The sequence below is a fragment of the Taudactylus pleione genome, unplaced genomic scaffold, assembly GCF_031769625.1.
Source record: "Taudactylus pleione unplaced genomic scaffold, aTauple2 ptg000421l, whole genome shotgun sequence".
Classification (NCBI taxonomy): Eukaryota; Metazoa; Chordata; class Amphibia; order Anura; family Myobatrachidae; genus Taudactylus; species Taudactylus pleione.
In genome coordinates this window covers 4,026,892-4,052,704 of record NW_028284823.1, presented here as the reverse complement: position 1 = coordinate 4,052,704, position 25,813 = coordinate 4,026,892, and the positions used below count along the sequence as shown (strand labels likewise).

The window sequence follows — 25,813 nt, the reverse complement described above, 5'->3', positions numbered from 1 at the left end:
CCTATCCATATGCACCTTAACCCCAGTAGTACCCCTTATACAGTACCCCCAGTATGCAGTTGTGGTCCCTCTTATGCAGGCCCATAGTAGTACCCCTTATACAGTATCCCCAGTAGTTGTCCCCCTTATACAGCCCCCAATTAGTTCCCCTTACTCAGTACCCCCAGTAGTGGCCCCCCCAAATGCAGTGCCCCACGTAGTGTCCCCCCTTATGCAGTGCCCCCAGTAGCAGTCCCCACAATGCAGTGTGCCCAGTAGCGGTATCCCCTTATGCAGTGCCCTTTATATGGTGCCCCCAGTAGTAGTCCCCCCCCTATGAAGTACCCTTTATTTAGTGCCCCCAGCAGTAGTCCCCCCCATGCAGTTTTCCCAGTAGTTGCCCCCTTATGCAGGCACCCTGTAGTGATCCCCCCTATCCAGTGCCCCCTGTAGTGGCCCTTCCTATTATTGCCCCCAGTAGTGGTCCCCCGAGTGCAGTGCCTCTAGTAGTAGGCCCCTTTTATAATGCAACCAGTGATAGTTCCCCCCCAAGTAGTAGTCCCCAGTAGAGTAGGTCCTCCCAATGGCGCCCCCAGTAGTAGCCACCCCTCCCCCAGTAGAGGTCCCCCCAGTAGTAGCCACCCCTCCCCCAGTAGAGGTCCCCCCAGTAGTAGCCACCCCTCCCCCAGTAGAGGTCCCCCCAGTAGTAGCCACCCCCCTCCCCCGTTGTGCAGATAGGTTAAAAAAAAAAAAAAATATATATATATATATATATATATAAAAATATACTTACCTGAATCTCTGCTCCTGGTCCTACTCGCGACGCCACTCCCGCCCGGGCTGGCGCGCTCAGCATTATGGGACAGACGTCATGACGTCAGTCCCATTACCCACTGCAGGAGCTGGACGGTAGTCCGGCTCTTGCAGTGGGTGCTGCAGCAGTCAATGAGGGTCTATCTGACTCTCATTGGCTGCTGTTTAGCACACGCATCGCCGCCAGCGCTGGCGGCGATGCGTGTGTTATGCACAGCCTGAGCCCGCCTCCTGGCGCTATTGGGCAAGTGCTCAGGGGGAGGGAACGGGCTCAGCCATGCAGCACAGGACCGGCGCTGGAAGCCTAGCGCCGGTCCTGTGTAAATGTGTAGCGCTGACCGCACTCATTGCGGTCGGCGCCACACTGGCTAACTAGGGCGGGCGGGCCAGCACCGTGGCCGGCGGCACCCCCCTGCGCCGCCAGCCCAACGGCGTCCAGGGCACGCACCCCGCTCGCCCTGCCCTAGTTACGCCACTGCCCCCACTACCGACACTGCTGGCACCCCACACTGAGGACACTGTCAGCACCCCTGCACTGTTGTCCAACATACTGAGGACCCCGTCAGCAACACCACACTGCCGACACTCCCACACCACCGGCACCCCCGCACTCTTGACACATGTGCACTGAGGACACTGCTGGCACCCCCGCTCTGCCGAAACCGCCAGCACCCTGCACTGAGGACACTGACAGCACCCCTGCACTGCTGCCCCACATACTGAGGACGCCGTCAGCAACCCCACACTGCAGACACTGCCACACCGAGAACACCCCCGCATTGCCGACACTGTCAGCACCTCTGCACTGAGAACACCATTGGCACCCCTGCACTGCCGACACTGCCGGCACTCCCACACTGAGGACACTACTGGCACCCCGGCACTACCGACACTGCCGGCACATGTGCACTGAGGACACTGACAGCATCAACACACTGCTGCCCCACGTACTGAGGATGCCGTCAGCAACCTCACACTGCCGACACTGCCACCATTCCCACACCGAGGGCACCCCTGCATTGCCAACACTGTCAGCACCCCTGCACTGAGGACACCGTTGGCACCCCTGCTCTGCCGACACCGCCACACTACCAACACCGCCGGCACCCCCGCATTGAGGACACCACTGGCACTCTCGCATTGAGGACACCGCCAGCACCCCGGACTGCCAACACTGCTGTCACAGTAAGTGCACTGTTGGTGTATCCAACCCACACTGTATAACACGCTGTATCCGACACGCACTGTATTCAACCCACACTGTATCCAACCTGCACTATATGAGACCCGCACTGTATCCGACCTGCACTATAAGCTGCACTGTATCTGAACCGCACTGTAACCGACGCACACTGTATCCTGCACTGTATTCAACCAACACTGTATCCTGCACTATATCAGACCTGCACTGTATCCCACACTGTATCCAACCTGCACTGTAACCGACTCACACTGTATCCAATGCACATTGTATCCAACACTATATCTGACCTGCACTGCATCCAACACACTATCTATCCTGCACTATATTGGACCCACACTGTATTCAACCCACACTGTATCCGACCTGCACTGTAAACTGCACTGTATCCGACCCGCACTGTAACCGACTCACTCTGTACCGACTCATTCAGAGTCGGTCTTTGCGGCCGCACGGTCGTACGCCACCAATGTTCGCTAAACTGTGCATGCGTAAAATTCGCAATGCGCATGCACAAACTAGCTATTAGGATCAGAAATTGCTCTCTCCTTCAACTTGGCCAGGTCATTAGTTTGAGTGACAGGATGAGGCGTTTGTGGGTGGTAACACGGGACGGTGTTTGTGAACGGGGGAGTGGAGATCCGAACGCAGGCGTGCCTGACTATGCAAACGGCGTTTTATGGGAGTGCATAATTAACTAAGTAGTGTCATGGCACATGTGACAAGGGTGGTTTTTACACTGACTTGATTGTAGTGCTTAAGAGAGGGTATGGTCAACCTTAAGGTCTACGAGCAGCTCCGATGGTTCCCGATGGTCTCGATTAATCCTTATATGCCTGGAGATGACGTGTAATGTGAACGAGAAGGGGGCATTTTTTTAGTCTTACGGCCGCATCCTCCCCTCGCTCGTCCCGCTAACGATCCCATCTTAACGACGCAACTTGCGAGCGATTCATTTGCATATCCGGCCCCTTTTACCTTTTACCGACTCTGAGTGTGGTCCTGTATCCGGCCTACACAGTATCCAACCCGCACTGTATCATGCACTATATCAGACCCATACTATATCCCACACTGTATCTGACCTGCACTATATCCAATCCACACTGTGGCCCGCACTGTGGGCCTGATTCAGAGCCACCCACAGCTATTGCAAGCGGCCAGGATGATGGTCGCGATGGTCAAGACCATCGCGGCTTGCAACGAGACCCTTGTGGTAGGGTCTAGTGGCCGCAAGCCCCAGAGAGCTTCCGGCTCTAATAGAGCCGGAAGCTCTCCCACTGACATCACTGGTGGGGTCACCCACAAATGGCAGGCGTTCGCTTGGGAACGCCTCCGTTTGTGAAGCCACCCCCCCGCCACACCTACAAAACGGGGCAAGCTGTCGATCAACATCCACAGCCGCCCCTTTTGTAGTGAGCCATGGAGCGAGAGAATTTGGTTACTGTATTGCACTGTAACCAACTCACACTGTATCCGACCCGCACTGTATCCGACCCACACTGTACCCTGCACTGTATCCGACCTGCACTGTTTCTGACTAGCAGGTACGGAGCACTGTTTTTAATGGTTGGGGAGATTTTGGGGAACTGATCATAAAAAGGCTGTTTAATCGGGGCTTTACGTGGGCCGGTCATCAGTGGCTCAGCACCCCCAGGAGGAAAATACAGATTGGGCACTGAGAATAGTCATGTGCTGGGGGCATGTGCACTTGTGTAGGGGGCATTAATTTCTGCTGTTGCTATTTACACATTGTTTAGGGGTTTTTTGTTTGCTGCTTGTTAACTACGACTAATTGTTTTGAGCAAGGATATTCTACGTACGATTTTTAGTAAATTTCTGTGTTGTATTGTTTTATATTGAACGTACTTGTGAGTTGGTTTGGCCTATGTTGGTGAACAATATTGTGTGAGGTAGTCAAAATTGACTGGAAATTAGTGGAAATTAATGTTATTGAGGTTAATAATACTGTAGGAACAAATAAAGCCCAAATTATGTGATTTTAGCATTTTTTATCAAATTTTTAAAAGAAATACAGGTCCAAATCCAATACACGCAAGGGCAGTTTTGACAAAACCAAATCCAGATCAAAATCACGAAGGAGATACAGATCCAAAACCAAAACACGGGGGTCAGCGCACATCCTTACTTATATCTGATCCCATTCTATATTCATTACCTCACATTTGCATCCCATTTTGACATATATGGACCTGATGAAGAGTTGGAATGAATCAGATGCACATTGCTTATAAAAAGCCTGCACTGAATGTATATATTCACCAATGTCCAGGGTTGTACATACCTGGCAACGCAGCTTCCCCTATGTGTATGTATACATATGGTAGGCTCAGCTATTGAGCAGGCCCTATATTTTATTATTATACAGTGTTCTACGAAAAACACCAGTTCACTGACCCTCATATTTGTGTAACTGAGAAATTGTGTCTTTATTGTGTTCTTCTATTCCAAGTGGACTACTGGAAGGTTTGCAATATACAGTATATTTACTGTGTATAATATAAAAATCTAAATTAAACAGATTGTTTAGAAATATGATCACCCCATTATTATTATTATTATTATAATATTATTATTATTATTATTACAGTATTATTATTATTATAGTATTATTATTTTTATTATTATTATATTAATATTAATGTTTATATGGCGGCACTAGGATTTTGCAGAACCTTACAAAGTACATAAGCAGAAAGAACAAACAAAGCAATAAAACAAATGTAAAAAACTCTGGGCCTGATTCAGAAGTGGACGCAGACGCAGCGCCAGCAGTGTCTTTTACCATTGTCATGTCTGCGTCTTTATGCTAATGCCGCCTCCGATTTGTAAAAATCTGAGACACCCACTTTTCCGTGTTTAGACACCCCATCAGTCGCACCATAGAAAACTTTGCCAGCCCTATGGCAAGTAAAGTTTCTCCGTCTGAGTATGGCCTCTTACTGTGCGTTGTTGAACACATCCGTGACATGACCGCATCGGCTTTGCCACCCTCTGTTACCTCCCAGGAATGCCCACTAAATCTTACAGACACTGCTTCTAATTCTATGCTGCATCTCTGTGCGCAGACAATGGGGACACAGGCTCTGCACGACTAAGGCGCATGCGCTGACTTAAAATATTAGCCATTTGCATATACCATCGACACTGCACTCACCTCTGAATCAGGCCCTTAAGATGCCTACACACTAGGCGATGTGGTCACGATGCGATATCGTGTCCGATTTCCCCTTGAACTCTCCCCAGCAGCTCCCCGGCAGTCGTGGGCATGATTTGGTGTTAAAAACTGTCCGAATTAACCCACGATCTATCGTGCATTCTAACTATTTCCAGTGCATCGTGACTGAGATTGCCAGATCTTGCCTGCAACAGGCAAGATCTGAAGATGCGATGTACGACCAGTGGGTACGCACATCGGCAGCGTGATCATGAGTGAACACTCACGATTAGGACATATTTTACACGATCTCTCCTTCCGATGTTTCGGAATCGGGCGGATCATGTAAAATATTGCCTAGTGTGCAGGCACCTTTAGAGTAAAAAACATTGCAGAACATGTGTTGCATCTTGTATACACATTGCTGCATATATATATTTACAGTCATAATACCCACAAAAGTACAGCTGGTTGGTGAACTCAAAGGTTTGGTGCCTTTGCTGGCAGTGGGGAGGAGATGATAGAATAAGTGAGGGCCCTGATCGTAAGAGCTTGCAATCTAAAGGGGAGATGCAGACAGACGATAATAATATTCTGGGCCTCACTAGTTCATGTCTATGATAAGATCATTTCTACAAAGGTGTTTTGAGTATAATTCATAGAACCGTGCATAGCGTGTGTACTAACCTAATGGAAGTGTCAGACTAGCTATTTCTCCATAACGATCACAGCTGAAAATATTTGCAAATATGTTGCGATAGACATACATGAGTATGTCACACCAGTGATTTTACTCTAGCCAGCTGCTGGCAGTCATTGCTAACAGTAATTGGAAGCAGAGATTAAAATAACATTGGAAACTGCAACTCTATTGGAATCAATGGTATATGGGAAATGCCTGGCAAAATAGTCCTCATTTCAGAGTTTTACGGTATTGCACAGCCTCAGGGAAATGCAGGGGCTAATTCTCCTGCTTCCCTCCTCTGGCTCCCGCGAACTCGTTGCCCAAAAAAACTTTGAAACCACCTAATTATTTCCCATTCACTGTCACTATGGGATACAGCGGTTCGAAAATTCAACCTTTCTTCATCTCCCACCCCGATCATCCCACTGTTTAACTCTTCAGAGTTCCCCCCTGGCATGATACCTTCAGCTTTTCTCCCTTGGTTAACAGGCTATATGTAAACGATTTGACCCATGACACCTCCTTTCCCTCATTTGCTGATATCCAGTCTAAATTATGTATCCCCTCCAAAAAATGTTTCCAATATCTACAACTTCGGAATTTTCATAGTATAGTTAAACATCGCCTGGTTTAGTCGTTGTGTCTGCGTCAGTCTTCCACTGCTGGTCTGATATCGACTCTATATTCAGAGCTTTCTTCAGCTTAATGTCTACACGCGACACACATGAGTTGGCCTGGGAAATGGACCTGGGTGAATCCCTTGACCCTTATGATTGGGAGGAGATTAGAGAGAGGGCCGCATTTAACTCAATCTGCGTTAGAGTAAAGGAGAATGTTTACAAAATCCTTTATAGATGGTATCTGGTCCCCTCTCGATTGAAAAAGATGTTCCCCCGATACATCTGATGCTGGCATGGCTGTTTGTTAGAAGGCACTTTCTTCCACTTTTGGTGGAGTTGTCCGAAACTTACTGGTTTCTGGTCAGACATTAGGAATTTGATCACTTCGATTATTCAACTCCCGATCCCCCTGGATCCTAAATTTTTCTATTTAACCTTATCAATCCTGGTTGCCACTTATCACCAAAACAAATTAATTAGACATATTCTCTCAGCGGCCTCCTGTCAACTGGCAGCTTACTGGAAGCAGTTATCGCCCCCTTCCCTTCAATCAATAGGGTCTGGACGGTCCAGCGTATGGAATTTACGACCAGTGGGCCTGATTCAGACCCGCTCGCGAGTGCACAGCGCTCGCAAGCGGGTCGATGGTCCCCCACTGCGCATGCGCACGCTGGAGCCGACTCCAGCGTGTGCATGCATGAGACCCGGCCAGCGACGGGCGCTCCGTCGCTACGGGTCTCGCACCAAAGTGGGGCAGCTGTTGATTGTGATTGACAGCTTACCCCATTTTGGAGGCGGGCAGGGGGTATGGCTGGCCAAAAGGAGGCGTTCCCGAAGGAACGCCTGCCGTTTGGGTTGGCCCCACTGACATCACGAGTGATGTCAGTGGGTGAGCTTCCGGCTCAATTAGAGCCAAAAGCTCACTGGGGCTTGCGGGAACGAGAACATACCACAAGGGTCTCGTCGCAAGCCCCAATGGTCGCGATGGTCGTGACCATTGCGACCATCACCTGGCCACTCGCTAAAGCTGTGGGTGGTCACCCACAGCTTAGCGAGTGGCCAGGAGGCCGTCTTTAAAAAAAAAACAGGGACGCCCTGATTCAGAGCGAGCCCTCTCAAAGAGCGTCCGGCTCTTAATCAGGCCCAGTATCCTTAATCATTCTTCGAAGTCTTTTGACAAGGTTTGGGGCACTTGGATGTCCTTTTTCAATGCCTATTCCCCATTCGCCTAATTTCCCTCATTCTTTCCCCCGCTCTATTATTTCTCTTTGACAGTACTAGCCACGCTGTCCCTTTTCCTTTTTTCACTTATAAACTGTTCTCTAAATTTTGTACTGTTTTCTTTCTCCTTAAAATTGTATCCCAGTTTAATTTATACTATCCAATACTTTTATTGTGTATTTTTTCTATTGCTATTTTCAGAGATTCTGTATGCCTTTCTGTATGAATATTTTGCTGTGTTTTGTGTGGATCTATAATAAACATACCTTAAAAAAAAAAAAAAAAAAACAACAACATGAAAATAGAAAAATATACTTAAAAATGGCTCAGTCCTCCCCCAGGACCCTCCAAAATTAGATAAACCATTGATACTAACACTTGGGGAGATGTATTATAGCTCTTCCTGCTTTGCCTCTTTAACAAGACAAAGCAAGAAGCAGCAGTGGCGGAACTCCCGGAGACAATGGAGTCATTTGCCGCCAGGCGCCAGCCCTGAAGGGGGCACCTGGCTCCATTGTCACCCGGAGCTGCATGGAAAAGAAGTGCCGCTCCACCTCCAGTGGCGTATCTACGGAGGGTGCAGTCGCACCCCCTGCACCCTCCATTTGCCGGGAACCCGCTGAGTGTGTTACCAGCGGGCGCCCCATAGTTCTGAGGAGCGGGCGTCGGGGACGGATGGCAGCAGGCACTGGAGCGGAGTTTAAGGTAAGTATTTTTTTTTTGTATGTGTGTGTGCGTGCACGCGGGGGGCACTACAAGGGGCTTACTACTGGGGGCTTATTACAGGGTGCTTACTACTGGGGGCATTACAGGGGGCTTACTACTGGGGGCATTACAGGGGCTTATTACAGGTGGCTTACTACTGGGGGCATTACAGGGTGCTTATTACTGGGGAACTACAGTGGGCTTATTACAGGGTGCATTATAGTGGGCTTACTACTGGGGGCATTACAATGGGCTTACTACTGGGGGCACTACAGGGAGCTTATTACAGGGGGCTTATTACAGGGGGCACTACAGGGGGCTTACTACTGGAGGCACCACAGGAGGCTTACTACAGGGGCCTTACTACTGCGGGCACTACAGGGGGCCTTACTACTGGGGGCATCATATGGGGGCACTACAGCAGCATTACTACTGGGGGCATCATATGGGGGCACTACAGGGGGCATTACAGGCAGAGCCGACCCTAGGCATAGGCATTCTAACCAAATGCCTAGGGCATCTGGAATGCCATGGGGCATTCCATGGTTCTGCGTCCACCCCCATGCGCTGCTGCCGCGATCAATCCAGCACCATAGAGGTCAGCCTGGCTGGTCAGGTAACTGTGATATCACTGACAGCCAGGTCGGAGGAGACAAGGAAGATGCGACGGGATCTACAGGACGCGATGTGAGGTCTCCCCAACCAATCACCAGCGGGCAGAGTCTCCTTGTCCAATCTCTGCTCGAGCCCTCCCAACCCCTCTCCTCCCGTCTCCTATCCCTCGGCGGCCGCTGCTTGAATATTACCGCGGGGCAGTCTATCTCTGGTGATTGAGTGAGAGCAGCCATTGCTTCTGCGCTGCTTCTCTCCATTGAGCCAGCTCTGTGAGGGGATCTCAGCTCAGCCTGTGTGACCCGTGGCTGCCTTTCTTTATGATGATCGCCACTCCGGCACCACACTCCCCATGGATGGCTGTTCCTCAGTATGTACACACTTTTTTATTGTTTACAGGGAATATGACTTCCTGCGTTCTAAGAAAATTCTATACTGTATAAACTTGTTTCCAAATGAACTAAGAAAAAGACTAGGACTCTCCAAACAAGTCTGACATAAAATCTGTTTAATATGACAGTTCAGCAGTGATCACAGAATAAGACAGCTCTGTGAGGGGATCTCTGTCTGTGTGACCTGCAGCTGCTTGTAATGAGCCATGCAGTGTCTGGCGACGCTTATCCCAGCCTCCTCTATGCTTTGGGGGCGACCACAGGCTATTAGTGTAGCAGGTAAGGGCAGTGACTCTAAATGGATATATGTCTGCCCTCTGCAGATCCTCATACTGCTATTTCTGGTTGTGTAGCTGGTCGTATCACTGGCGGAGGCACCTCACACTACAGCACTGCTGTAACCCAGAGGGATATGGACTCGTTACGTGCTTTACATCCCTCAGCCAGGGGCTTCCCTCATCACTAGCCCCGTACTGTGTCATCCCAAGACCCGCCTCCAGCTCCTGTCCCTACACCGACTGCGCATTACATGCCCCTCCTCTGCTATCTACCCTTACCCCCTCCATACCCCCAGTTCTGCCTGCCCCTAACCCCCTTCCTACCCCTAGCACTGCTTGCCCTTACCGCCTCTGCCCCCAACTCGACCCCAACTTATCCCTGCCTCTACCTCCAACTGTTCCTCAACTGCTGCTTGCCCTAAGCCATCTTTACCCCAAATACTACCTACCCCAAGCACTGCCCAAGCTGCCACCTGCTACCTGCCCTTATCCCTCATAATTTGTAGTGGGACCCAGAAAACAAGTGAGGGGTGCTTGGGACCCACAATTGTTTTTGCTCAGCGTGATCACTGTGTGTGTGTGTATGTATTATATATATATATATATATACATCTGCATTTATCTCTGCTTGCTAAGGGGCACCTGCCAAAATCTTGCCTAGGGCACCACATTGGCTAGGGCCGGCTCTGATTACAGAGGCCTTACTACTGGGGGCACTACAGGGGGCATTACAGGAGCCTTACTACTGGGGGCATCATATGGGGGCACTACAGCAGCATTACTACTGGGGGCATCATATGGGGGCATTACAGGGGTCTTACTATTGGGGGTACTACAGGGGCCTTACTACTGGGGGCACTACAGTGGGCTTACTACAGGGGGCATCATATGAGGGCACTACAGCAGCATTACTACTAGGGTTAGGCACTAGGGGGCAGATTAGGGTTAGGCACCCCTAAGGGAGGGTTAAGGTTGGGGGGGGAAGAGGGTTATTTATACATACCATAATTACCTGTCAGAACATTCACTGCTGCCGGTCTTCTGGCGTCGGGATTTGAACCACTGGACTTCATTCATACCATCCCGGTAGCTGCGATTACATTTATTTTTATTATTATTATGCTGCTCATTATGGCTGTCTCATCTCCGTAGCCGAGGCCATTAAATCTGAATCGGAAGATGCAGAAACTGGACTCGGCACTTGCACAAAATCGGGACGACATGCCTCTATTTTGGGAAATGGTCCCCCGTTATCACTCCCTCCCTATCCCCAAATGCATACTTGCCTACCCTCCCGATTCGTCCGGGATCCTCCTGAAAATTGGGTGCTGCTCCCCCCCCCTTCCCAGAAAGGCAGGCAATCCTCCCGGCCCCTGGCGACCCGTTTGTATAAAGCCTGGCAGCAGGAGGGGGCGGGTGACGCGATTTGCACTGAATTGCGTCATCGGTACTCCGCCCCCTACTTCACAATGCCATTAATCTCGGCATTGTGAATAGGGGGCGGGGCCATGATGAAGCGATCATGCTGTCACGTCCATGCCCCTGCCCCAATGACACATCATTTGCCAGCGCCCCCTTATTGCCACGACACGCCCCCTGTGTGGAAGCCCAAGAGCTCCCTCCCAGAAGGAGGGAGCTAAATGTCGGCAACCTTGCCCAAATGTAAATTATGTTGTAACTTGGGGGACACAGCGAGCGATCTCGGAGTACAAGATCTGCACATGCACATTACAGATTCTGCACGTGCTCTGATAAAAACCCATCAGAGATGTACGCAAAATATTGGGCTTGTGTACATCTCTGAATCAGCCCCTATAGCCACAGCCATCATCATAAGTATCGGCACATGCACCAGTCCCATACTAGGTGCAAGAGATCTGTCAGTAACGGACTTCCCTTCTCCGTACGCACAAATTGGTTGGCGACAATGCGATTGCATGGAACTGTAGCTAAACAATTCCAACCCCGAAAAGCCCGTTTCACGCAAAGAGAGTTCCGGCAAAGATCCATCCAACTAGGATCGCACGGAGATACTCAAAGATGCGTAAATTTGCTTCTGCGTATGCTCTGTGTACTAAATCTCGCTATCTGCGTGTGAGAAATGAGATGGGTCAGAAACAGCCCAAGTATGTCTATAGTCTGTTCAGTTCTAGCACTCCAGTTCCCTTTTTGCATTAACCATCTTGAAGCAATGAGTATCCTTCCTGGAAATGCTATAGTGGAATGTGCGATTTGCCTCCCATGGATACACAGCACTGAATCATTGCAAATCCACTGGTGAGGCATAATCTATAATTGCTTATCTTTCCTGTAGTACAATATTGGTGTTTGTGCTATTCATCAGCAGTAAATAGTGATTGCTTCAGTCTGTGATCTCTGGGTGTTTGTACTTTCCGTGATTTGGTTTTATACCCGTATGACCTGCCATGGAGCCGTCCGTGAGCTCAGGCAATATTAAGAAGAATGCTGACTACCAATTCCTTGAACCATCTGCATCACTTAGGCATGAACTGATAGGCCAAGAAAATGGCTACATCCAATTTCTACAGATGACAGCCTTCCAATTAACCTTTTTTTATATCTTATGTCCACTATATTTATTTACTCTTTTGACACATATTTGTCCTTTGGATATACAGTATAGTATAGTGGGGTAAGGAAAACTGCACAGGGCTAGATTAATAATGGGACGGATGGAGCTACAACTCCAGGCCTTCACATAAGAATAGGCCCATCATCACAGCATGATGATGGTCAGCCACCAGCTGGAAACACAGTGAGTAATAAATAATGCATTTTTTATACTTTTACATGTTAGGGAGACATCTCTCTGGATCCACCTACTCTCCACTTGTTCTGTCAGTCGAAAAAGTAATACGTTTCTTTGGATACGTTACTTTGGATACTTTGGATTTCAGTATCAGCTCAATGTGATTTTTACATACATTTATCTATCCTCTCGTGGTCGCTTACCATCGGAGTTGTACAGCCTTACTGAATGTCTTTTTGTAGTTTTATCCCGGATATCCTCTTGCCATCTAATGGTGCGTACACACTGGGCGATTAAAGTGGATGACTGAACGATAACGATATCGTTATCGTTCAGTCGTCCACTTTATCGTCCATTTTTAACACAAAAATGATGAACGATAACGACGACGCGCATTCCCGCGGGTCGTTCGTCATCATCGTTCATCGGGTTAACATGCAGGCCAACCTGACGATGTCGTCAGGTTGCTGCATTTTGGGGAATGGGGGAGAGAGCCCGGCGCTGAACGATATCGTTAATGATATCGTTCATGAAACGACATTGAGCACACCCTGCCGGGGACACACTAGACGATATCGCTCAGGGAGCATATCGTCTAGTGTGTACGCACCATTAGAGTTTGAGTTGGATGTGAATTTTCTTATTACAAAACAAGCATTTGCAGATTGAACACATGTCAAAAAAGTTTGCGTATATGCCCGAATGCAGATATCTTACACTTGTGGATCCATACGATTGTAGAGGCGGCATGTTGAAGGGAAGGGGAGAGCCATAGGATAAGTAGGGATGCAGTCACAATGTTGACATTCTCATAGATTCATGTCATATTGAACCTGCCTCCTCCGCATAGACCTGTGAACTGTGGCATTAAGCCACGAGGGAGTGGGGCTCCAATCGCTGGTTGTCACGACCAGGGTTTTGCGGCATGGAGGTTGCGGTCCTTGCCTGTGGGGGTGCTGTGGCGTGGTCCTTCCAGTGAGGGAGTTGGCGCGTGGAGACCGGCATTGGGTGTGTGGGGGTCTGCCAGCGTTGGACCATCCTCGCAAGGGTAAGTCTAGCAGTGTTTCAACATCACAGGTACATGGGAGCGGTCATCTTGCCTCAGGTCATGTGACATAGTGGGCCTATCCTGATGCATCAGGTGATCTCTCCAGCCACTCACGCTCTGCTGCTGGGTACTTAAGGGCAGGGCCGGATTATAGGGAGGGCAAAGGGGGCGATCGTCCCGGGGCCCCCACACATAAGGGGCCCCCACACACTGCCCAGAGTCGCCGCTGCTATTAACAGCATTTAGCGGTCTCCGGCGCCGGCGCCACTATTGTCCTTGTCGGCAGCTGTTCCCTAACAGCAGCCGCCGAGGAGCTTCCTACAGTTAGTCTCGCAAGATTTGACGTCATCATCTCGCGAGACTCTGACTGTAGGAAGCTCCTCGGCGGCCGCAGTCAGTGACAGTCAGAGGGAGCCGAGGTGCCGCTCCAACATAAAGAAGAGTTGAGTCATGGTTTCCTCTTGGTGCACCTCAGCGGTGCAGAGCGCTGACAGGCAGGTACTGTAGCCCTTAGTGTGTATATATACACACACATGTATATGTATATAGCTATATATGCTGTGTGTATATATACACCACCCCCCAGCCCGCCTTCCAAACGGGGCGAGCTGTCAATCAACATCGACAGCTCGCCCCCTTTGGATTGAGACCCGCTACGACCGGCGCTGTCGGTCGTAGCGGGTCTCACGCATGCGCACGACGGCGCCGTCGCCGTCGTGCGCATGCTCTGTGGGGGGCCATCGACCCGGTCCGAGCGCATCGGCGCTAACGACCGGGTCTGAATGACCCCCTATGTGTGTGTGTACATACACAGTATATATAGCCATATATACTGTATGTGTGCGTGCTTTTATATACATATATATATATATAATGTATATAGTGTGCTTACACACACACACACAGTATATGTATATATGTGTGTATATACACACTAACACCTATATAATGAGTATATATGAGTGTGTGTGTGCATAGTTATATATACAGATATACTGTGTGTGTGTGTGTGTATATATATATAAATATATATATATATATATAGCGGTTACATCGAGGCCTCCACAAGTTTGTTGCCCAGGGGCCCCCACCGACCTTAATCCGGCCCTGCTTAAGGGGGTTTAGAGCTCCCTGCAACATCTTTCACAGCGTCTGCTATGAGAGAGTTCTTGCGCCTGTGCTTGCCGTAGCTCCTTGTTGGTTCCTGGCTCCCTGCAGACCTGCACCACTCTACCCTGCCTTGCTCCCTGCTATGGATCAAGTCCTGCTCCTTCTACCTACCCACTCCTCCCTGAACCTGAAGTTCCCAAACTTACCCATTCCTTCCTGAACCTGTAGTTCCCAATTACCTACTCCAGCCTGCACCTGAGTTTTCAGCTGAAACCCTCATCAGCCATCATCTCAGCATTACCTGATTTCCCTTTCAGCTATTATCACAGTGTTCCCGGGTTTCCCTACCCTGCTATTACCACTGACATACTGGACTTTTTCTTCAGCTCCACATTTACCTCAGTTAATCAAGACTTTATTTTAGTTCTGTCACTGACCTGGATATTTGTTTACGTACATACACCTCAGTCTCCTTCAGTTATACATATTAACTGTCATTATTGGTCTTAGTTATATTATTGTTCATGTCTACCAACAGTCACATTAAACAAACAAACAGTCACATTAAACCTTTCAGTTTAAATCTGTTCCAGTGTCTGCTCCTGTTTCCACCCCGGGTTCACAACAAACACAGGGCCTGATTCAGAGCCGAACACTCTGACCAGAGCGCTCGCTCTGAATCAGTGCCCTCCTCCCTGAAAATGGAGCGGCCTCCTGGCCGCTCGCATAGCTGTGGGTGACCACCCACAGCATATGCGAGCGGCCAAAAAGATGGTCGCGATGGTCAAGACGATCGCGACCATCGGGCTTGCGACGAGACCCTGCGGTAGGGTCTCGCTGCCGCAAGCCCAGGAGTGATTTTGGCTCTATCAGAGCCAAAATCACTCCCACTGACATCATTACTGATGTCAGTGGGGCCGGCTTCAGACGGTAGGCGTTCCCATGGGAACGCCTCCGTCTGGCAGCCACGCCCCCGGCACGCCCACCAAAGGGGGCATGCTGTCACTCACCATAGACAGCACGCCCCCTTTGGTGCGAGACCCCGAGCGACGTATTCCTTGTCGCTCGCTGGGTCTCGCGCATGCACACGACGGAGCACAACATCGACCCGCTTGCGAGCGTCCTTTGCTCGCGAGCGGGTCTGAATGACCCCCACAGACCCTAACGCTGGTCATAGGCCCATTGCTTGTGCAGACACATAGACAAAGCTGTCTATGTCTCAGAAAACAATTGGTCAGTTAGGAGGGGTTTCTGGGTACTCAGAAACCCCCCTTGTATGCACCACTGAGAACTGTTCTTTGTTCCCCACATGAAAACTGTATGGAAAATTGAATTTTTTAAATGTACTAATCATAAAATCTTTTCCATGTCATCCGTCTGGGGGACAATGCGTTGTTGGGTTAGAGGGCAAAGTATAGGGATAGGGCATTAAACTGTTAACTAGAACTAACTCCAATACCCTATAACCCCTCCTGCTTACCGTATATCTCAATTTTTTGTAATCCATGTGGAGTTAGGCACTTTTTAGATTTGAGCTCCTTTTTTATTTTCTATATCCTATGTGTACTTTCTGCAGTCCCTGTCACAGGGCCCAGACTGCCTTGGAGCTGGATTTTTACCTTGTTATAGGCCTTTCCCCCTGCTCCCCTCCAGCCTAGGGCCATGTGTCAGTAATCACTGCACCACTGGAGGGCGCTGGACATCTCCAGGAATGGGGATGGGGGCAGCTTCAGGTAAAGCTATCACAGCCTGCCAGCACAATAGTCATAACAGCGCCACCTCTGCACAGACCCTGTACCTGGGTTATTAGATTCCCTTCAGCAACGCATGGCAGCGGGTCATGTGATTGGACATTCTTTAATATTTTGGCATTGCTACACTAATTTAGGAGAGCAGCCACTGCGGCACCTCTACTCCCAAGGCTGCCTTGCAGCTGGCTCCTCCCCCATTTCTCCTAGGTGGGCTTCATGCAGAGGCACAGATGCCGGGGGGCCATTAAAAGGAGGGCTACACAGTTTATTCAGCAGCAGTGTACAGCTGGGATGGACTGGTGAAGCGAATCTGTCACTGTACACTGTACAGCCAGGTAGCATTGTACCCATTATTGTAGCTCTAACCTTTCATCAAATCACGCCCATTTGGCGCACCACACATAAGTGACTGCCGTGTCATACATCTGACCACACAGCTTTGTACTAAATGTTCATGTTATTCACATCATCAAAAGGCAAAAGACCAAAGTATGATACTAAGTCACCTCATGCATCTCGCCACACAGCACTGTACTCATTGTGTGACTTTATACCAACTCGATTGTAACAAAAATACAAACACTGAGCATCCAGTAAGTACTGTATACTTATAGTTATAAGTGACTTTGGAAGCAGCTGTCATCTGACACTGACACTAAGGGCCTGATTCAGACCCACTCGCGAGCGGCTGTCCGCTCGCAAGTGGGTCGATGTTATGGACTGAGCATGCGCACGACGGAGGGAGCTCCGTCGTGCGCATGCCCCAGACGCGACGAGCGAAGGAAAGTCCTTCGCTCGTTGTGTCCGATCAAAGGGGGCGTGCTGTCAATGTTGATTGACAGCACGCCCCCTTTGGTGGGCGTGCCGGGGGCGTGCCTCCCTGACGGGGGCGTTCCCACGGGAACGCCTCCCGTCAGAAGCCGGCCCACTGACATCACTAGTGATGTCAGTGGGAGTGATTTTGGCTCTGATAGAGCCAAAATCACTCCGGAGCTTGCGGTTGAAAACCTCAACCGCAGGCTCCGGCTCGCAATTTCGATGGTCGCGATGGTCTCGACCATCGCGGCCATCACAATGCACGCTCGTATGGCCTGTGGGTGGTGACCCACAGCTATACGAGCGTCCAGGGGGACGCTCCATGAAAATGGAGCCCGGCCCTCATTCAGAGCGTGCGCTCTGCTCAGAGCGTACGGCTCTGAATGAGGGCCTAAGTTAAGATAAAAGTATGAAAGTCTGAGAGTCTCTACCCGTGGTGATTAGTCCATGTGGGAGAATAAGGACTCATCTGTATTTACCTACTATACTGACCCCCTAATCAACATTGCTCTTCATATACAATAGTCCAGCTAAGCACTTATTCCCATTACAATCTGATTGAACCAATATGCAATGTTGCTCTTATCCTTGTGTATAAAACTTCTGTTTTAGTTTAGATTGTAAGTTTGTGATCAGGCTCTCTTACCTCTTTATCAATCTTTTAAGCTGGGTACACACTAAGATGTTGGATCGGTCAGCAGACTGATACATCGTCTGAACAGTCACTTGGTAAGCTACAAACACTTACCAATCGGCCGCTCGATGTGTCTGGTCTGACATCACAACTGGGTGGGCATTTAAATTTGCCCACCCGTTGTGCCGGTATCATCGGTCCTTGCAACAAGTATACGGGCAGTCGTCAGTTTGCCATTACACACATGCAGATGTATCGGCATCGGTTGTGTTGCAGGGCCAACCTGATGTGTCTGTGAACTACATAATTCACAGACAAATCAGGTGTACACACCCGCTGATGCAATTGTGATACATTGTTTGTCGATCGAACAAACAATATATCGCTAAGTCTGTTCCCCGCATAAGTGTCCAGTCTTGTTTCGTTATAGTGATCATTCCCAATAGATCAATAATGTGCAAAAAATGGAACTAGTAATGGTGCACGTTAGAAAAGCAGCCTAAGTGATTCCAAATGGTACCCTAAACCAATAATCAAAAATACAAGTCTGGAGCATTCAAGGCACTACTAATACCCAAAATGTAGAACAGTCACACAAACTTCCCTTCGACAAATCAATGCAAAGTTCCAGCTTTATCGAGGAGTCTGTGATAACCACATTAGGGGAAGGAATATACAGAATCTTATAACTCAAAATTCTCTTCAGTGAGGTTGATGAGGTGAAAGTTACCTCCACCATGGTACCAAGAAAAGAGAATAAAAATGTATAGTGCAGAGACTCCAAGGTAACAATGGTTTATTACAACAAATACACACATGAATAATAAAATGGTAGCGACATTAACCGTACCATGGCTGCTCCTGAAAAGGAGCAAGAAAGTAATTGGGATGCTCCGTATCCTCCCTTCCACACTCAGGAGACAATCACAGGTGCAGTCACAGGCAAGGATTGCCCAAAAGGTGCTCGTCCAGTTTACAAGTAAAGCGCATAAAAGCCACTAACGCATTTCTAGTCACAAATGACTCTTCCTCAGGGGTGTGTTCCCAATAGAAGACTGCATCATAAATAAAATAAATGATTATGATTGCACTACAAGAATAATAAATACTCTAACTGAACTGTCAAAAAGTGAATTTGGGGCAGATGTGCTCAGCTCTGGAAAGTGATAATTTGGAGAGTGATAAACTACCAGCCAATCAGCTCCGAACTGTCATTTTTCAAACATAGCCCGTAACATGACATCACATGAAATTCACCACTGTCTTTAGTCTCAGACTACTAAGACTACATGCACTTTGCTGCTTGTTAGCTTAATGTAGGGCCTGATTCGGATTTGTATGCAAACCCGATGATTTACTACAAATCCGATGGTGGGGCCCCAGCAGATGTGAGGAGGGGGCGTGTTGCCTCCATTTTGTGGGAGTGCTGAGGCCAGGGTCTGCGTCTTCCTTCATCAACGAGGCAGCAGCAATGCAAAATCTGTCCACATCAGAATAGGGCCCACAGTTCGCTGTACCCATAAAGATCTGTGGGGATGGCGTGGTAAGCCAGGCTTACTGCAGTTTTCACACAAATTTTTGGATTATCACCGCTTGATAAATAGACCCCCTAACTTTCTGTGGAGATGTTGATACAAACTCTGAACAAGCACCAGCAATATCAGCATTTGTTGGAAAAGAAATGTCCATGTTTGCTTGCTGGTATCATTATCCCCAAGGCTGACCACCTCCCTCATTGCAGCAGTATAGTGTGCAGTGATTCTGCATCCCACTCAATACTGTTTAGCTTGGTGTAATAATGATATTATTACGGCTAATGCATTGCCTGAAACCTGTGATGATGACAGTGGTGAATCAGCCTTAACATTGGTTGTTCGCGCGATGACTAGTCACAGCTGAGTTAATTAATAACTATAGCAGAGGTTCCCCTACATGGCCCTCAAGGCTCCCCAACAGCTTAGGTTTAAAGGTGCATACACACACAACGATTTTTTGAACGATTATCGATAACGATATAGTTTATCTTTTAATCGTTGAAAAAATCATTCACTTTCTGAGTTAAAACGATGAACAATTATCGTTCATGCGTGTTCACGTTTGTAGTTCAGTCAGACTGACCAACTGAACGATTTTCATTAAGGGAATATGCAAAAATCGTATGTAGTTAAAAAAAAATCGTTCATTACACTTTAAAAAATCTGACAGATAATTTGACAGAAAATCGTTCAGAAAATCGTTGGTAACAAAATCGTTGTGTGTGTGTATGCAGCTTTAAAGAGCGTACACACGGTCAGATTTGTCAGACTTGTCAGATTTGTCAGATGAACGACTGAACAATTAAACGATTTGAAAGATTTGAACGATTTTACCAAAGTTTTGAACGATTTGAACGATTGAACGATTTTTGACTGCATTAAAATGAATGGAATCGTCCAAGTCTGACTGCAAACCCATCAGATGTCAGATATCGTTATCTGACAAACGGGAACGCGCATCGTTGATCGTCCGTCGTTCAGGCATGTCAGATATGAACGATTTTCCTTCAGATATGAACGACTGAACGATTTTTAAATCGTTATCGTTCATATCTGAAGGAAAAATCTGATCGTGTGTATGCACCATTAGAGATATCCATGGTTGAGCACAGGTGGTTAAATCAAATTGAGTTATTAATTACGTCAAGCATGGAAATCTTTAATACATGGATTGTTAGGGTGCCTTGAGGACCGCGTTTGGGAACCTCCGAACTATAGGAGTTATTAGGGATAGGGAGAATGTGAACACCAGAGAAAGAGTTACAGCTTTAAGTAAATGCTTTGAAGCAATATTTGCAAAAAAGAAAACAAAAATGATCATTTGGAACAAACGGAGGCTGGCACTTTCAAAAAAAAGAAAGGGAAGAGGGGAGGAGGGTTATAGAGGAACCCTTTTCCAGTAAATTTTACGAAGTGTAGCCCATAAGCTACAGCAGCACAGTGTCATCTTCATATAACATAAGCTGTGGGGACCAAACTCTGAGGGTTGTAACTGCTGTCTGAAATGGTCGTCGGATGAAAGTCACCAGTGCAACCCGTAATTTAGGATCACTAGTATATAGCAGTGGAAGTTACCTGCTAATTGGGTGGAAATATCCCGTCTTTAGCTGAAGGGGAGTCCAGAACAAGCTGTGGTAAGTGATGGTATACACGGGTGGCTGGCTTCTGCGCTCAACCCGACCTGCGGGGAGCCAGGTGTAAAGTTGTAGATCCTGTGTAATCTGAAAATGGGGGATAGAGGGCCTGATTCAGAGCCGCTCGTAAGCGGCCGCTCGATCGCTCCGAGCGATGTGTGCCCAACTGCGCATGCGTACGGATCGTTATGCGCATGCGCGAATCAGTCAGTGCGGTCGAAATTCATGTGCTCACAAAATAGCGAATGCCTGATAATTTGAGTGACAGAAAGAGGCGTATGTGGGTGGTAACGGGGGAAGGTGCTTGAAAACGGGGAGTGGAGATCCGATCGCAGGCGTGCTTAAACAGGCGTTTTATGGGTGTGCATAATTAAAACAGCAGCGTCATTGACCACGTCACTGGGTTATTTTATAGCCAGAACTGCTCGCAAAATTGTGGTAGCAAAAACCAACCACAAGAATAGCGAGCAGCTCATACCCTGGTCGATGTAGTCGATTAATCTAATAAATAGCGGACATGACGTAGGATGCGAGCGGCCAGGGGGCGTAGTTTCCCAAAAAACGACCGCAAGTTTTGTTCGCTCGTTCAGACCTAGAGGCGTGAACAGACCGCAAAGAGCGAACGGTTCATTTGAATAGCCACCCCTGTTTTCTGGACGAGCGAGCGCTAATTGCGTCCGGCTCTGAATCAGGCCCAGATTCCCCAACAGTGTGCTCTCGTGGAAGCTAAGTGGCTGAATGAATGCCGAAGATAGCCGCGGTTGGTGGAGAGAAAGCCGGCCCGATCCCTGTATAGTAAGTGCAGCTGCTTTCAAGTTTCAAGTGATTCCCAAGGAGAGAATAAATAAGAACTTGCACCTACGTGTTTCTACGTCTTTTTCAAGCAGACTTTTAAATATTACTTTTTATTATCCTTCGGACTACAACTTATCTGGTGTATTTCATGTACAATACAGCTGTTAGTAAATATTGCTATATAGTAAATATTGCTACATTGTAATACTTTTGCTTTATAATAAACATTTTACATTATGTCACTGATTTGAGCACTTTTACTTGTCTCCTTCAGACTCTGTAGTTGCCACTTTGCATCCAAGTGCAGATACTAGCACGCACACAATCCCCCACATTAGTTGATTGCAGAGCCATAACTAGACTTTTTGGTGCCCTCTGCCAGAGTGAGTATTAGTGCCCCCCAACCCCATTTTTTAAATAGGGACAAAAGATAGCGCACCTGAAAAAGGGGCATGGCCTCATGAGGAAGGGCCAGGGAAGAGATAGGGGAGGCCAGGAGACAGTGGCGTAACTAGGGTATTTGGAGCCCAGGGCAAATTTGAAAATGGAGCCCCCCCTATGTGCGCGCGCCAAAGACGCGCACGGTGAAAAATGGTCGTGGACACTGAAAAATGGGGTGTGTCAACATGACACAAACCCCTTTCTTGTCACTGGGAACATTTCTTTCCATTTGCACCTTAATGCAGTGCCCCTTATACAGTCCCCCCCCCCTATGCAGTGCCCCTAGTAGTGGTCCCCCTTATGCAGGCCCCGATTAGTTCCCCTTATACAGGCCCCCAGTAGTGTTCCCCCATATGCAATGCCCCTTACACAGTGCCCCCTGTAGTGGTCCCCCTTATGCAGCCCCCCATTAGTTCCCCTTATACAGTGCCCCCAGTAGTGATCCCCCATGTACAGTGCCCCTTATACAGTGCCCCCAGTAGTTGTCCCCCTTATGCAGTGCCCCCTGTAGTGGTTCTCCCTTTTCAGTGCCCCCTGTAGGGGACCCCCCTGTGCTGTGCCCCAGTAGTGAGCCCCTTATATAGTGCCCCCAGTAGTGCCCCAGTAGTAGTCCCTCCTATACAGTGCCCTTTATATAGTTCCCCCAGTAGGAGTCCCCCTTGATGCAGTGCCCCTTGTAGTAGTCCCCAGTTGTGGTCCCCCACAATGCAGTTTCCAACATAGTATACCCCCCCCAGTGGTAGTCCCCAGTAGTGGTCCCCCATGATGCAGTGCCCACAGTAGTATCCCCCCCCCCCAGTGGTAGTCCCCAGTAGTGGTCCCCCATGATGCAGTGCCCACAGTAGTATCCCCCCCAGTGGTAGTCCCCAGTAGTGGTCCCCCACGATGCAGTGCCCACAGTAGTATCCCCCCCAGTAGTGGTCCCCTTCCTGAGGCAGTGCCCCAGTAGTATCCCCCCCTCCCAGTAGTTGTCCCCAGTAGTGGTCCCCCCCCCGAAGCAGTGCCCCCTGTAGTATCCCCCACCCAGTAGTAGTCCCCAGTATTGGTCCCCCCCCACCTGAAGCAGTGCCCACAGTAGTATCCCCCCCAGTAGTGCCCCCAGTAGTAGTCCCCTTCTTTGTAATTGAGCGGGCCCCCCTCGAAATACACACTAAAATGAAACAATAGAAAAATACTTACCTGTATCCACGCTCCTGCTCCCGCCGCCGTCCGCACGTCCATCCTCCCGGGTCTGGCCGCTCTGCATTATGGGAGAGGCGTCATGACATCATGACATTTCTCCCATTACCACTGCAGGAGCCGGACGGAAGCCCAGCTCTTGCAGTGGGCGCGCAGCAGCCAATGAGAGTCTATCTGACACTCATTGGCTGCTGATTCACACACACATCGCTGCCGCTCGGCAGTGATGTGTGTGCAGCAGCAGCAGCCAATGAGAGTCTGTCTGACTCTCATTGGCTGTTGATTAACACACACATCACTGCCAGTGCTGGCGGTGATGTGTGTGTTATGCACAGTCTGAGCCCGCCTGCCACCCTCCTCCTGGCGCTATTGGGCAAGCGCTCAGGGGGAGGGAAGGGGCTCAGCTGTGCAACACAGGACCGGGGCTGGGAAGCCTAGCGCCGGTTCTGTGTAAATGTGTAGCGCTGACCACACTCACTGCAGTCGGCGCTACACTGGCTAACTAGGGCAGGCCGGTACCGTGGCCAGCGGCGCCCCCCGCGCTGCCGGTCCCACGGCGCCCAGGGCACGCACCCCGCTCACCCTGCCCTAGTTACGCCACTGCCAGGAGATGCTGGGGATGAGAGAAGAGAAGCTACCAGTGAGAATTATAATAAACAGGAAAATTGACAGGCCCCCTGCCCTGTGGTGCCCTGTGCCATGGCACTGGTCGCACTACACTAGTTACGGCTCTGGTTGATTGGACACTTGCATTAGCAAAAAGTCATAAAGTGCCTCCCACAGCTGCTCGCAACTACAGACACTTTGCGTGTGACTCACAATCAGTCCCACTGTATGTAATAGAGGTACTGTCAATCAGTGACTTATAATTGTATGACTGTGTGTCCTCACTTTTTTATTGTCTATGCAATTTTCAGCAGAAGCCGAGGAATACGGAATCACCTGAGCTGCCTCTCGCAGAAATCAGACTCCCTGAGCGATTTCTCAACTTTACAATATGATGCCAAGCACAGCCAGGCACTGAAGTGAGTAGCCTCTGGTTTTACTTTGTCTGCTAAGATCTAGGATACATTGCAGCTGCTTGTTGAGTTTGTATTTATATTAGAGTCCTGTGAATAGGACAATTGCTTGCACCACAAATACAGTTGCTCTAGTGATGTTAACTTTAAGGAGGCGTGGCCACGTCTGCTGCCATTAGGCCACTCCCCAAAATAACCGAGCCCGGCAAGCCTCACAACGGGCCTGGTTAGTGCAATAGTCAGTTTGCATGATGGGCTGATGTGTGCATGTAGGGTTAGGATTATATACATAATATTATATGCTATTGTCCTTTTACTGGTGCTGTGTACAATGTTTTGAAAAAGGCAAATATCCATATTTATTGTCTTTGTTACGTCTTATCATTGGACTACCCCAGGAAAGATAGTTTTTTTTTCCACTCATGCCTGTTCAAAGAGTGTAGTACTGATGATGATTTCTAAACTGCGTGCAGGAGTAACTATAGCCATAGCAATTCATGCAACTGTTATGGTCCTAGGTGCATAGGAGGCCCCTAGACTCAAACATATGATACTTACTACACAAGGCTGAGGGGGCAGCACATTGCTACCCACCCAGTTGATACCTTTATTTGGCTTGTAAGGTGCCTGGAACAGTCAGTGTGCCATTGTCCTAGTAGTCTAGTATTCAGTGTTCATTGTTCCATGAACCCAAGTGTCAGTGTATCATTGGTCTGGGATGCCAAGTGTCAGCATTGTTCTAGGATCCCAAATGTTAGTGTGCCATTGTTCTGGCATCGCAAGTTTCAGTATGCCATTGTTCAGGGAGCCCAAGTGTAAGTGTGCTAATGGGAATTCAAGTGTCTCTGTGCATTGTTCTATGAACCCAAGTGTCAGTGTATCTTTGGTCTGGGGTGCCAAGTGTCAGCATTGTTCTGGGATCCCAAATGTTAGCGTGCCATTGTTCTGGCATCGCAAGTTTCAGTATGCCATTGTTCAGGGAGCCCAAGTGTAGGTGTGCTAATGGGAATTCAAGTGTCTGTATGCATTGTTCTATGAACCCAAGTTTCAGTGTATCTTTGGTCTGGGGTGCCAAGTATCAGCATTGTTCGGCATACTATTGTGTTGAGGGCCAAAAAGGTAATTCCCAATAAAATGTATTCAATGAGGTATATTTACTAGAGGATTTTGGTCAATTTTGGATTTTTGGTGTAATTGTAGGTCATTTTCAGTCGATTTTGCAAATCGGGGATTTACTAAAGGCAAAATCGACTCCAAAACCGAATCACATCTAAAATCAACCATCAACCAAACATCCAGCCATAGATCCCTACAAATCTCCTCATTTACTAACAGTCGGATTGGAAAGTGAACAAAAATCGACTACTAACCGACTGAAAATAAATAGACTATTAAAA

The 25,813-nt window shown here is 48.6% G+C and overlaps 1 protein-coding gene across 2 annotated transcripts in view; it reads left to right on the top strand.

The window, feature by feature from the left end:
- The window catches only part of LOC148506202 (regulator of G protein signaling 8-like), a 56,058-nt gene that overhangs the window by 6,713 nt on the left and 23,532 nt on the right, over window positions 1–25,813 (top strand). For both annotated transcript variants that reach the window (XM_088447141.1, XM_088447140.1), the window contains exon 2: window positions 24,315–24,422. In XM_088447141.1, the coding sequence (XP_088303267.1) occupies window positions 24,315–24,422 (108 nt within the window). The remainder of the gene's footprint in view (window positions 1–24,314; window positions 24,423–25,813) is intronic.